Below are 14,313 nucleotides of genomic sequence, written 5' to 3'. Positions count from 1 at the left end.
GCTTTGAAATCGCTTCTTAAAACCCACCTCTTCTCCTTTGCGTATTCACGCGTGTTGCTGTTATTGCTTTTAAATTGTCTATTATTTGTACTTGTCAATCAATCAATGTTTATTTATATAGCCCAATATCACAAATGTTACATTTGTCTCAGTGGACTTCACAGTTTCTACAGAATATCAATATGACAATACGACACCCTCTGTCCTTAGACCCTCACATCGTACAAGGAAAAACTTCCAGAGAAAACCCACAGTTTAAAGGGGAAAATGAGAGAAACCTCAGGGAGAGCAACAGAGGAGGGATCCCTCTCCCGGGACGGACAGACGTGCAATAGATGCCGTGTGTAAATTGAAAAGATAATACATTTACAACATAGGTAGTCCAAATGTTTGGAAATGCGTGTGTCTATAATAAGAAGATGAATCCACGAGGATATCCACTCATGATCCAGGACCACAGCAACAGGCTTTTGTTCCGGTCCACACAGCCATGGTTCCGTGTTCCGGTTCCTTGCCCAGCAGCCATGGTTCCGGCTCCAGTGCCGGCCCCAGCAGCCATGGTCCCTGCTCCAGAACCGGACCTTACAGCCATGTTTCCGGCTCCAGAACCGGCCCACACAGCCATGATCCAGGCTTCAGTTCCCACACAGCCATGATCCAGGCTTCAGTTCCGGTTCCCACAGCCATGGTTCCAGCTCCAGAACCGGCCCATGCAGCCATGGTCCCTGCTCCAGAACCGGCCCATACAGCCACGGTTCCGGCTCCAGTTCCAGCCATGGTTCCGACTCAAGTACCGGGCCCAGCAGTCATGGTCCCGACTCAGGCTCGTCGTCGTCTGTTGGCTCTCCGGCCGACGCCAGCTCCCTGTGTCCTGTCGGCGTACCGGCCGACTCCAGCACCTCGTCTCCTGTTGGCTCTCCGGCCGACACCAGCTCCTCGTATCCTGTCGGCGTACCGACTGTCTCAAGTCCTCTCTCGAGTTTCCTCTCGAGTCTCCTCTCGGGTCTCCTCTCGAGTCCCCTCTCGAGTTCCCTTTCAAGTCACTTCTCAAGTCCCCTCTCGAGTCTCTTCTCGAGTCCCCTCTCAAGTTCCTTATCAGGTCCCCTCTCGAGTCTCTTCTCGAGTCCCCTCTCAAGTCTCTTCTTGAGTCCCCTCTCAAGTTCCTTCTCAGGTCCCCTCTCAAGTCTCTTCTCGAGTCCCCTCTCGAGTCTCCTCTCGAGTCTCCTCTCGAGTCCCCTCTCAAGTTCCTTCTCAGGTCCCCTCTCGAGTTCCCTCTCAAGTTCCTTCTCAGGTCCCCTCTCGAGTCTCTCGTCCGCCCTAGTCCCCCTTCTCGGCTTCTGCTTTTCCCCGGGATGTCCGTCTGAAAACTGAAACCTAGGCTCAAACTAGTAAATATGAAGATGGATTATCAGTAATAATTTCAAAGTGACACAGACACATTGGATTAACCTCCAGCAGCGTTTGTATCGTTATATTTCACACAGGCTCCGCCCTCTACTGGACTCTATGGGTACTACTCTCTATCATGCTGTGCGTGCTTTCACCTACTGAGTTTATGTAAACTTAGCCGGCCAATCGGGGCGAGCCTACCTGAATGCGCGTGCAGGCCCACAGTATATAAGGGCGGCTACACCCGCCGCCCACTATCCTTTTTCTCTTCAGACGAGCTGACAACCGAAGAGTTAAACGAACGAAGATTAGAAGATTAGAAGAAACGAAAAATTGACTCACCATTACTGGAAGCTCAGCCATGCACCTGCCCTGGTTTGATCGCGGGCGCCGGTCTCCACCACCTCTGCTTAGAGTGTTTGGGGGACCAGGATATGGCCGAGGCGGTGCCATTCACGTCGCCATTCCAGCGGGGCGGATGGCTCCGTTTGCCGTTGTCGGGCACTTCCGGGTCCGGTCCATGGAAGTCCACCGCCCTAGGTGATGACCATGGCGGCGGAGCGCAGCTCCTCCCAGCGGGCAGCAGGCTGGGCAGGGAGCTGAAAACAGCTCTGCCACGCTACCGCGTGACAAGGTGACTGCAAATAAACACGGGTGTGTTGGGCATCTCGCTCATTGCTGGAGATGCTCCCACCTCACAAGATCAGAGCGATTATTTGTAGCTTGATCGTGGCCGCCGCCGTTGTCTGCCGTGTGATATCCCGGTGAGGGATCACGCCGCATGGCACTTTCCAAAAGGACCGTGTTGTTGATCTCCCGGGCCGGGAGCCCCGGTGTTTACGGAAGGGCTCTTTGGATCGATCTCCTTGGTTACGTGGGTGAGGAGTAGTTGCAGCGTGGCTGCTTCTTGCTCATCCCCAGAGGAAATAACACTGTCCCACACTCCCCGCCCCCTCTGTAAACTCCAGTATAGGAGCCAGCACGTGGGCGCGTGCACGTGAGTGGAATAAACCGAAGTGCTGTCAAAACACTGTGCGGGTTCAAGAGAGAGTGATGTGTGTGTGAGAAACGCATTCAGTGAAAACGATTGCATTTAAGAGTAAGAGTCATCTCTCTCCACATTTCCACTTTTCACCATAATGTCCGTTTCAAAGAGACGGCATGAGATCCGCGACCTCATGACCTTGAAAAAAATCGGCCTTTTTATGTGTCAGCCCCCATGCCAAAACTCCCTTCTTCTGGAAAGGTTTGGCAGCGGAGTAGGCCACCAGAGAATCCTACAGCTTCTTAGCTTTGGCTCCACAGCTGCTGGCATGTCCCCTGAACACAGTTTTGTGGGGAATGGAAGCCCCACAAAAGCTGTGTACTGACAGAGTAGAGGGGCAGGATACTGAGACTGGGTTACTCACTCAAGCTTTTCAGCGTCCCTCCTCCATTCAGGGGCAATAGAGAGTCAAATCTATCATCCTGTGAGGAGATAGGTTTCCTTTCAACAGGAAGTCGAAAAGAGGCCCCGTTGCATGAACGGTGTATTGTAACCCTAGTTCTAGAGTGATGTGTGTGTGTGAAAAATGCATTTAATAAAGACTATGGCATTTATCCCAGAGTAAGAGTCATCTCTCTCCACAATTCCACATTCCACAGAAAACAGCATTATGGCGGAGCGCGCGCTCTCACGGTGCATGCCGTGGTGTGTTCAGGGACCTCAGTGAAAAATCGGCCGTTTTGTTCTCTGAGTGGAAACTGCATTTTAGAAAAACGGCCCTTTCTGTGTCAGCCCCCCATGGGTCAAACTTCCTTTTATGGAGGGTTTGACGGCGGAGTGGGCCACCAGAGCAACCCGGTATCATGGCAAGACGTGAACATGTGACGATTTACCATGCTGGGAGACGCGAATATGTCACGATTTCGTCCCTTCAAACGTGACAGTTACACGGTATTGTTAACCCATGTTAACCAGTGGAGAAATACCCGGAAATGCCAAGCAAATGCTACCCCGACGGTCGGTTGTTATTGTCAATATTAATATAATAATGATTTATTTTTTAATAGTCACACTCGATTACGCCGATTTTCTTGTTGCCCCAGCTGGTCGACTCCTCTTTGAGCAGAAACAAAGGCTACATTAATGTATTAAATCGATGTTAATCCATGCGTGTGGATGTGGAATTAACAGACGTGACGTTGTACGATTGCTTTGCCAGGCAACAGCTTCTTCGGTTCATGTTCATGTACAAACTCTTCAACTACAACCGTAGTTATATTTAAAAACATGTTAGAAGGCCTCACGAAATACTTTAATGTAAATTTAAATTTAAATGTGAAGGAATGTGTGTATAACAAAATACATCTGTCATAAACGAAACCGGAAACAGACGTAGTCAAGATCCTCAGCCCGATGCATAAACAGCGCACAGCTGATAGAAAGGGACACCTGGTGGTTAAAGCACGTTATTGAATTGTATTATTTGTACTATCAGCTTGACATTTGTATTTATCAAATACTTTGGTTTGTGATCAAATACCTGTAAAAATTAATGAAATTCAGATTTGTGTTTAGTGCTCATCAGTTAAGGTTAGCATTTGCTAACATAATAACAAATACGTTTTTTTCTTTAACAAAACATATAACAAAAAAAACAACTATTTTGATAGCTTGTTTTGCTTTCTATCATATCAAATTATCGCCATCAGCCCATGAGTTTTCCAATTGTGAGGGTAATGTAAATCCGCCTTAAACCTTTATGTTGTAAGAACGTCTCAAGAACGTCTCATCTGCTTTGCTGAACCTCTACTTTACATTGTATTGATTTATATTTGTCAATTTTGTCTCCGTTTCCATATCAGGCGTATTTTAATGAAAAACAATCTCGGTTTAATTGAGGGTGCAAGAGTAGTATTATTCTATTTTTTGTTGGGTACACATTTATTCTGTGCTGCCTTAGAGACAATTTTACAATGTATAACTAGACTGGAAACGAAAGAAAAGTGTGCTCCACCAGCAGCAATTTAGATCTACACAGGCAGTGATAGTGCAGTTAAAGTTCACCAAGACCTGCACTAAGATTTCGGGCTGCTGCTTTAATATTAAACATTTAGTTATTTCTGCCATTTCTCCTCACTAATGTAAGAAACTCCATGTTGCACTGAAATGAGAACAGCTTGATGTTTCCAAGAAATAAAAGCAATAGTTGGAAACACACAAATATCCCACTGACCTAACACCTCAGAGGGAAGTAACACAAATAGAAGAGATAAAAGGATCAAGGACTTTCCACTTCAACTTTGCACTTGGTTGAACCTGTTGTTGAACAAATATCCTTCGGCTCCTTTTAGGTGCTTCTCAGCGTGCTTCTTCACCTTTGCTTTGATTCAATCAACAGAAGACACAACGAGTGCAGAGGCACGGTAGGATTGTTGCCCTTACACTCAAATCCTTGTTGGGCTTTACTTGTCTTTTTGCCATACAAAATCAGCGCCAAGATCTGAGATGATGGATAGCACATTGACGGAAAAAACGCAAACAGAATCAACCATAAAGCTCAGACTGACAAGGATTTACAAAGTGAGCAAAAGGGACACATTAAGAAAAAAATATGTACAATGTATATTTCTAATTCTTCATCTAAGAGGAGCTGAAAACAGAACTCTTCTGCATCTCTCCATCAATGATGTTGTTACAGTGAGCACAATGTCACTGGTTGCTTAGGAACTCCGAAGGTATACAAGTAACTTTCCAACGATTTGATCTAAAACAGATTTGTTCGATTTTTTACTTCTAAATATGTCAGTGTCTGATATAAGAACAAATTGAAGTTGGATGTCTTCATATTCTCACAGGCTATAATGTGTTTGAAGAGCTTTTCTCCCCACTGCCAAATCACTGCTCTGCTGCTGTAGGGAAGCGTGCTGTAAACACTCTACTTTGATCAAGACTGCTTGACGAATCTGAGACGGAAGAGGCCTGCCCGCCGCTGAAACTTCAGATGACTTTTAGAAAAATGTCAATGTGTAGCAGGACTTGAAACTTCTTCTCCAAAATGTATTTTTGAGTTTGAGTGCTCAGGTTCACGGATTGAAAAGTTTATATAAGATAAATATATTTGTTCCTAATAAATCACTCATGCAGAGTTACTTTACTATTCTAAGCATTTCTGAAATTAGAACGAAAAATAATGGTAATATGTATTTACATAGATGCAGCAGGCATCTGAACCAAAGGATACACTTCCACAATGCACCTTCATTGTGATTAAATAAGGTTTACTTGAGAAAAATACTATCCATAACAGACGGACACATTCAATCGATTTACTATTTCCATAAATAGGCAGGTTGGTCTTCAAAAACAGCGAGGACAAAGCTGTGTATCCAGGCAACAGGCACCTGTTTTCCTCCCACCACTCAAAGTTATATTTTTCACATCATGAAACATATATTTGTTTATGTTTGTCCATCATGATAAAGTGAGGAGGAGGGTCATGGCCAGCCTGCAGCTCTCTGGAAAGAGCTGTGTGCTTATAGAGCCTCAGAGACGGGGGTGGGGGGGAATTGTTCAAGAAGGTCTCTGTGTAGCATGTACACATTATGTCTGCACAGCGCAGGGATCTGGCTCAGTTGTGGAGACACTGCGCTTCCTGCTGAGCTGACTCAGCTCATCTGGGATAATTAAACCACACAGGGATAAACAAGGGCACTGCAAACTGCAGCCTGCTGTGAGACCAAGCTCCACATGCTGACAGGGTGGTGGCTGGTCTACAGTCTGTTCAAAAAGAAATAAAACCCCAACAAGTTCAGAATAGGGGGCTGAGGGAACTGCTGTCCATAGAAGAACATGAGGAGGATTGATAGGACGCTGACTGTTTGATGATGAATCTTCTTCATGTTAAGCCTTGAGTAAATAATGTCCATCTGCAGGGCTGCTCAAGGCCTGGCTCGCTGCTCTGGGATCTCCCCCATCTGCCCTCCCACTGGTCCAGACGTGAGCCGGATCTTATATGGGCTGGAATCACTCAGGCAGCGAGCCTCTCTATAACACTCTGTCTGAGCCACTAACGAAATCTCTAATACGCACATCAGTATGCAGGATAATGTAATGCAGCACTACTCTGTAATAAAGGTCAGCAAAAAGGTGTGAGTGTTTGACATGAACGGGTTTTGATATGCATTATGTCCACTGTGAAGTCTTCCTTCTCTAAGGAAAAATATCCTCATAGCAGTCCCTTCAGAACTGGATGTGCAGCGACTGACAATGCACTTTGTTTCAAAGTCTGAGTCAGAGTTAGTACAGCAGCAGAATAAGCTTCAGGTCATTAGTGAAACACAAATTCCTTAAAGTGGACTAAAGAGGCTTTTACAAATGGGCCTTTTAGTGGTAGTGTGGACAAATCCTGGAGTATTAGTCTCGGTGTAATGTAATCTATGAAAGAGTGGAGAGCACAAGAGAGCTACAACAATAAGAAATAAAGCCTTAACGATAGCAACAACAATAAGCATACCCCCATTGTGCATAATATTGTAGAAAACAATTTGATAAAAAAGCTGATAAAAATCACATCTTCAATCATTCCAGTAGCTTTATTTGATTTAGATAGTTATTACGAGTTTCTGGGTTTAAAAATGTCCCTGAAGTGATTTTATCAGAAGGACACTGAATCATTTCTATGCTAATTATGGCTCAATCTAATTATGTGAATACAAACATAATTGTGGTCCAAAAGCTTAGTGTGGGGCACAATACAAAAATAATGTGAATTTATTTAGTTATTTTCATATATTTCTATTGCAGGCCAAAATACTAAACATTACAGGAAAGAAAGAGAGAAGGCAGGAAAGTGAAAGGCCGTTGTAGTAAATCAGGTGTTTACGCCCGTGTAAAAATTGTATGTGACAGTAAATGCAAGACTTAAACTACATGTTGAACATATGACCACATGTGATGCATTTAAAGGCAGCTTAAGATAAGGAAAAAAGAGAAGAGGGAAGAAGAGAAGTGCACATTTTCTTTAGACTGGCTCCTTATTATATAAGATGGAGATAAAGCAGGAGAGGTGAGCATGTGATGATTTTACCTGTGTCCCCCCACACCGGCAGGTACTCGTCCTGCTGGATGTCCAGCATGATCTCCAGTCCGTTTCCTGTCCCCCCCTTCATGGTGGTGCGGAGCGTCTTCCCCTCCTCTTCAGCGTTGAACATGTAGCACTTCCCATACCTGGTGAACACCTGAGAGGAGACACAGAGAGAGGGCTGATAAGTGATGACTCATATACTCTCATACATACTGCAGGGATAGCATTGCTGTAGATAAACTTGCCTATTGTACAATGATGAAACAAATTAACTACCATGCAGAAGACATTTTCTTAACCAAGTACATCAATTTATTATCAAGCTCGAGCTGCAATATATTTTCTTGCATCTCAAGTTTAAAGAGTTATACACAATTATCACTCCAACAACAAACGTTACCCATCTATGTGTCTTTCTTTGGTATTTGTCCCTTTTTTGACTCAAATTGCATTCTTCTTTCAAGTGGTAAGGGTATTTTCTTTAATGTTTTTTAGGGCAAGTAAGGCTAAAAATGCCATTCATTTTGGCTGGCTGTGACAGTTCAAGTTAACGCTGCCGAGAGGCACTTTCATTCTCACATTATCTAACTCTCTTTCTAAGGAGCCTATAGCTGTTGAATTTCCAGCAGCTCATATCAAATAAAGACAAACAAGTAAAAGTAATAAAAGAGGAAGTTTAACATTTCCTCGTCAAAAAGCAAAAATTATCCTTCCAATTCTGGCCCCTACTTTAACAGGACTTCAATAAATACTACAAAATAACACATTGAGCTATTAGAGGTACTGGAAGTGGAGGACAATTTCCTTTTCAACTAACGTCTCTTTGCCCCACATTATTAATAATGTACTGGGTTAAACTGCAGGGTGAGCTTTTTCAAGAAGTGTGTGTGTGAGTGTGTGTGTGTGTGTGTGTGTGTGTGTGTGTGTGTGTGTGTGTGTGTGTGTGTGTGTGTGTGTGTGTGTGTGTGTGTGTGTGTGTGTGTGTGTGTGTGTGTGTGTGTGTGTAGTTGTGAGGTCTCTGCAGATGAGTAGTAATCACCATGACAACCATCCACTTTAATCATTGCCATGACTGATTGAGAGGAAGTGACTGGTGAGAAGAGACCAAGAAACCCTTTTGACGCTTGTCAGAAAAAAAAGAATTAAAAAAAATCAATGTGATGTTTTCATACGATTTATAGGTTCCATATTTGATGTATTTTCTGATAGAGGAAGGATGTTTTACAAATGGTGTGAAGAAGCGCTGTAATTATATAAAATGTTTACATTACTTTCATTCCATTGATACGTGTTACGGACATGCAATCTATGTTTATTATTTGACTTGAGAAAAAATTCCTGCTATATAATGGAAATGTGGATTTATGCAGAACGCATTGCAATTGGAGAATTATAGGATTTAATAATAATAATAATAGATTTATTTTGTTAGCGCTTTTACAGGTGCTCAAAGACGCTTTACAGATACAGTATAGTGAAAAGAAAAGAAAGGAACATTTTCAAGGATTTGTATAATATAAGTAACATTAGCCAAGTTGCAAGGTCAATGAGAAGTGGTCTTTATCTGCCCTGCCCTATATATGATTTATATTCATATTTTCATTTAATTTGGCTTTGTTCTTGACATATTGGGAAAGATACTTCAACAATAACGCAGTCACTGGATGCCAGATCGCGTCCAAGAGGAGGCTAGAGAAATGGCGGACGCAGCTATGAAAAAACATAGCAAGGTGAAATGCCAAACGCACAACGTTGATTCAAAAAACGAGAATGAATCATGGGTTGGATTTCACGCGCTGGCAAGCACCATAACCCTTTTTGGGTCAAAATGATGAGGGGCAAAAAAAAAAAAGTTCATGAAGCATGTGACTGCACTGCATTGTGGTCTATGAAGGCCACTGTAAGTAAATGTTATAGTCAGTCCCTTTTTCTCCTGCACTAAATGTTGATGTTGACGGTTCATGATTACTTTAACACTCTGAGCCAAGAAGGTAATGCTTTTTAAATTCCAAGGGATTAAAACAGACCTGAAGTTTTGTATTGATGACAAACAAAACTAAATGGAAGGCAAAGTGCACCGCCAATAGTGGTTTTTGATTGTTTAAAGATGGATTTTTCCTTTGATGCTCCTCCTCCTTTGTTGACACTAGCCTTCTCGTGGATGGTTTACTGACCAAATCGATCGACTTGTTTAATGCCAAACTGCCAGAGAGTTGGTGAGAATCGAAATAATACGAAGTACCAGCTTACAGGTTCATTCACCTCTGCGAAATTGAGGTGCCCCCGACAGATATGTATTTGCAGAAAATAAATGACACACTAGGAGCTGCCGGAGCGTAGTAAAGAGGACATCGAATACATATTCATGATACCATCATTTCTAGTTTGCAGATACAAGATTAGGCTGTATTTCTCTGCTCAGTGTGGAGAAGAGAGACACCACCGGGGTCCAACATCCAACACTAATTTCTTAAGAGGCCTGGAAGAAAATGTTAATCCTGCAATTCATCTTTATCTTATTTACCATGAGACATAACTTTGTATGTATCTATTCCTAACAATGTAACATGGTAATGTAGAATTAAATCCAATTTCCCAACACTCATTTGCTATTCTGTATGTATGAGGAAAGCCAAGATTGCATTTAGTATTCTTCCCTTTTTTTCTAAGACATTGGCTCCCGAGTGTCTACGGTCAACATCTCTCTCACCTCTGCCTTTCTTCTAGGGAAAAACTGCTCTCAATGGGAACCTCTTTCCCTCCCTTTGTCAAGCCTGATGTTGTTTGACAGACAGGGTCAAGGCCGGGTCAACATCCCATTAGACTTCAGTCAGACACAAAGGTCTTCCTTTGCCACTGGATGACAAAGACTTTGACAGTGGGGGCTATGTTATTTTGCCAATCCTCGGCCCCTGGCCCTGCCTCAGCCTCTCACATCCCTCCTAATCTGCTGCCCCAGGTGGAGCCATCAGATGGAGGAAGGTAATGAGTTCTCAAACCTGTCCAAAATGCAGAATATCTAAGGAAACACCACTCTGCCTGAACATTTGTGATGATAAAATGACTTATCAATTCTCATTTTACAAGCTAGCAATGGTGAAAAGGGCAAATAGATCATATTGACTCTCACTGTCTGCATTAGGGAGTTTGTCCCAGTAGTCATCTCTATAAAAATGGAAGAAGGAAGAAGAACGTTTCTTGTAATAAACAAGGCTATAATAACCTGTGTTTTGTTGGTTTTCGATCAATGTGTCACGGTCTGTCTGTGTTGTGTTTTGTCTGTCTCTGGTTTCCTGTTTTATTTTGAAAAGTGTTCACCCCCTGTCTTGTCTGTTGATTCCTGTCTCTGTGTTTGCCCTCCTGTGTCTGATTGTCTGATTGTGTTCACCTGTTGCCCTTGTGTTTCTGCCTCCCCTGCCCAGCTGTGTCTTGCCCTGTGATTACCCTTCTTTGTATTTAGTCTTGTCTTCCCCTGTGCTCCATGTCGGTTCATTGTTTGTCTTTCCCTTCACGTCACGCTCCATGTTTGTCCCCGAAGTTTTTTGATCCTGGATTATTTACTCGTGCTCCCCTGATTTGGTAATGTTAAGTTTGTTTCTTGTTTTCTTTTGTCATCGGCTTTTGTAAAATAAAGCTCACTTTTTGTTACCCCTTAAAACCCGCTTATTCTTTTTAATACTGCATTTGGGTCCTACCTTTTCCCGAATCCTGACACAATGTAAACAACTGCTTAAAATATCTACATGTTATGTCAATGGTGGCGCTTGAAGTGGAAAACAAGCAAACGATTATCGCCCAATCGGAAGTAGTTTTAGGCTACGCAGCGTTGTTGTATATTTCAGCTAAGGATTTTGTAATTTTTTCGTCAGTTCTCTACTTTTACTGCTGTTGTTAGCCTTGTTTCCAGCCGCCAATATTCAAAACCTACATTTCCTACTTGTAATGTTGCTAGGGTTAGCCGTCAGCTTGTGAAACTAGTGTAGCTTTTAGCCGCAGAAGAAACGTATATTTCCATCAGAAGCTAGTGGACCAGAACAGATTTGAAAGAAGAGGGAATGTTGTTATTGCATTCATCAAGAAATATGAAATATGAACCTGTCTGCCTAATGTTTAAATAGGGAATTGCTTGCTTACATAAGCACATAATGTAATAATTTAGCGATGAAGAGTTTATACCTTAATCGAAAAGAGAACCCCTGGATCGCGAGTCGTGGCTGTGGTCATGGATGGATATCCTCGTGGATTCATCTTCCTATTATACACACATGCATTTCCAAACATTTGGACTACCTATGTTGCAAATGTATTATCTTTTCAATTTACACACGGCATCTATTGCATGTCTGTCCGTCCTGGGAGAGGGATCCCTCCTCTGTTGCTCTCCCTGAGGTTTCTCCCATTTTTCCCTTTAAACTGTGGGTTTTCTTCGGAAGTTTTTCCTTGTACGATGTGAGGGTCTAAGGACAGAGGGTGTCGTATTGTCATACTGATATTCTGTACAAACTGTGAAGTCCACTGAGACAAATGTAACATTTGTGATATTGGGCTATATAAATAAACATTGATTGATTGAGAACAAATTAAATAAAATTCCTTTAGTTTTGTCGCCACAACTAAAAGTTTTAATTGAAAAGAGGGCGTTTTAGCTGCTTTGGTCTGTTCTTGTTGTTCTGTTTGGAATTTTTTTTTAATTGAGTCAGATTTCTGTATAAAATGTAAAGAGACTTCAAACTCAGTTGCTGCCAATATCACATTAGTTTCCTTGCCAGCCAAGCCAGAGGTCTAAGAGCAGAGCAGCAAGCGAGGGCATGCACAGCTCTGCTGCCAATTAAAATGCCTTTTGACCAACGCAACACGTCTCATTAGTATTCACAGCTGCAAGTGTGAATGTCTGGAAGCGCGGAGCAAACATACCATGACCTCGCCTGCTTACTGTGTAATGCTTCCCACGGAGTAGAAGTCAACATTTACATGACTATTAGCGTTTATTCCTGTCATGATGAAAGGTCAGTTGTAAGCAGCAACCACAAATCCGACCCATAAACATGACCCTGGATAACACATAGAATTGGAAATATATGTGTGCACAAATAGTATCACTGAAATGTACAAAATATGTATGACATTGTCTGCAGAAGTTACTAAGCTCACCATGTTGAACTCCTACAATTCTAAATGTATTTTGCTTTCTTGCTTATATCTCTATTTCCTATCATTGCTTTGCAAATGGCTTGCTGACCTGATGCCAACAACACTGAAAGCTTATTGCTTCAGAAAGAGGATGCTATCTTTCTCTATTTTAATGCTCCCTTCCCAATAGCTCTTTCTTTATCTTGTCGGTCCATGTTTTGTCCAAGCCTTCCAAATACCCTGAAGTGCATCATCATCCATCATATTTAGAAGTAATACTTTCAATGCGACTGACCCAGAAAAAACTCTATACAACAAGAAATAACTCTGCCATACAGTATCTGCCACTGATTTGTTGATGCAGGCAGTCCATTTTAAAAAACAGATGATACACAGATATGCTTGATGGTGAGTATTGCATCTGTAATATTAATGCCTGTCTGAAATTGGACCTAGCTTCCTGAGGAGCTTCTTCATTGGGTACTGCATGCTGACTTTGGTACTACATTCTGTGAGTTGTGTTGTTTATGCACCATTATAAAGCAAAGACATTTATTTCCCCCCAAAAAACAGGAATGTCACCCCTGTTATATTTTTCCACTATAAAATAAGTAGGTAATAGGACACCTCTCATGCCCATTTGTTTTGCTAGCGGGCGAGAAATAAAAGGAACAACTCTGAAGGGTACATTTAAATAGCAGTTTTATCAGTTATCAGAACCTTCTCCAAGTTTCAAGGTTAGAACGCTTTAGCATGAGCTGTTTATTGCGATCTGCTGTTATTGTTTGACGAATCAATATCCATTATGAGATAATTTAGCAGCTGCTTCATGATTTGAAAAAATAAAAGCAGATGGAGTGTTTCAGTGCAGACAGAGAAGGAAAATAGAGGCCTGTTTATTGTCGAGGATTACTGAGAGAAGAAGAGTTGAGTAAAGTTTATGGAAAAAAGTCTTTGAGTTGCAAGGTGTGCACTTTGTCCGCTGTCGATAAGTGGTTGTACTGCTGAGGGGATAAATAATGCAGAGGGCTGCTGCATTAGCAAAATAGTTGGCAATGAGTAAAGGAGGGGTTTAAGCTCGTACATGCATCTGCCTCACTCATAATTATGGCTTTATGCACGCCACTTCACTACCTGCATGCCAAGCCATCCCCCGTGCACATATATCACATTAAACCAATTCAGCCATTTATGTGACGTGGTTGGAGTTTTATGGAACGCACAGTATTTACCATTGCACCCTACTTCTGTCATGCCAGTCAATATTATTTTATTTTACAGGACAGCACACAAAGAAGGCAGAGCTGTGATAGTACACAAAGGATTCCTGTCACTGCTGCCAGCCTGATATTTATGGTCTTGGACAGGAGGGAAAAGGGAGGGTAAAAGTCAGGGGAGGGGGAACAATCTAAAATCAAAAGACAAACCAGTCTTGAGTGAAAAAGTTGATTTAATCCCTTTGGCTAACCTCTGACCAGATCATTGTCTTCAGCAAGGATTGCACGTTGAATAATGATTTGGCTTAATGGAGTTTACATTCAGGTATGTCACAGAGACAAAGAGGCTGTCACTTCTGCTTGTTGGACTTGATTCATTACATTGCTGTTCGGCAAAGCTTTCCATTCTATTTTCTGTCTGATACTCCAGCAACACCAAACGTATCACTAATCATTAAGCCTGGCTGTCTGAGAGAAATGTAATATTGCTTTCAGTTTTTTAGGGAAGA

At 42.4% G+C, this 14,313-nt stretch overlaps 1 protein-coding gene across 2 annotated transcripts in view; it reads right to left on the bottom strand.

Annotated features, from left to right (window-relative positions):
* The window catches only part of asic2 (acid-sensing (proton-gated) ion channel 2), a 427,733-nt gene that overhangs the window by 32,765 nt on the left and 380,655 nt on the right, over nucleotides 1-14,313 (bottom strand). For both annotated transcript variants that reach the window (XM_034219441.1, XM_034219440.1), the window contains one exon: nucleotides 7,461-7,611. In XM_034219441.1, coding sequence (XP_034075332.1) covers nucleotides 7,461-7,611 — 151 coding nt within the window. The remainder of the gene's footprint in view (nucleotides 1-7,460; nucleotides 7,612-14,313) is intronic.

The sequence above is a fragment of the Gymnodraco acuticeps genome, unplaced genomic scaffold (genome assembly GCF_902827175.1).
Source record: "Gymnodraco acuticeps unplaced genomic scaffold, fGymAcu1.1, whole genome shotgun sequence".
NCBI lineage: Eukaryota > Metazoa > Chordata > Actinopteri > Perciformes > Bathydraconidae > Gymnodraco > Gymnodraco acuticeps.
This window is presented reverse-complemented; position numbering and strand designations above follow the sequence as displayed.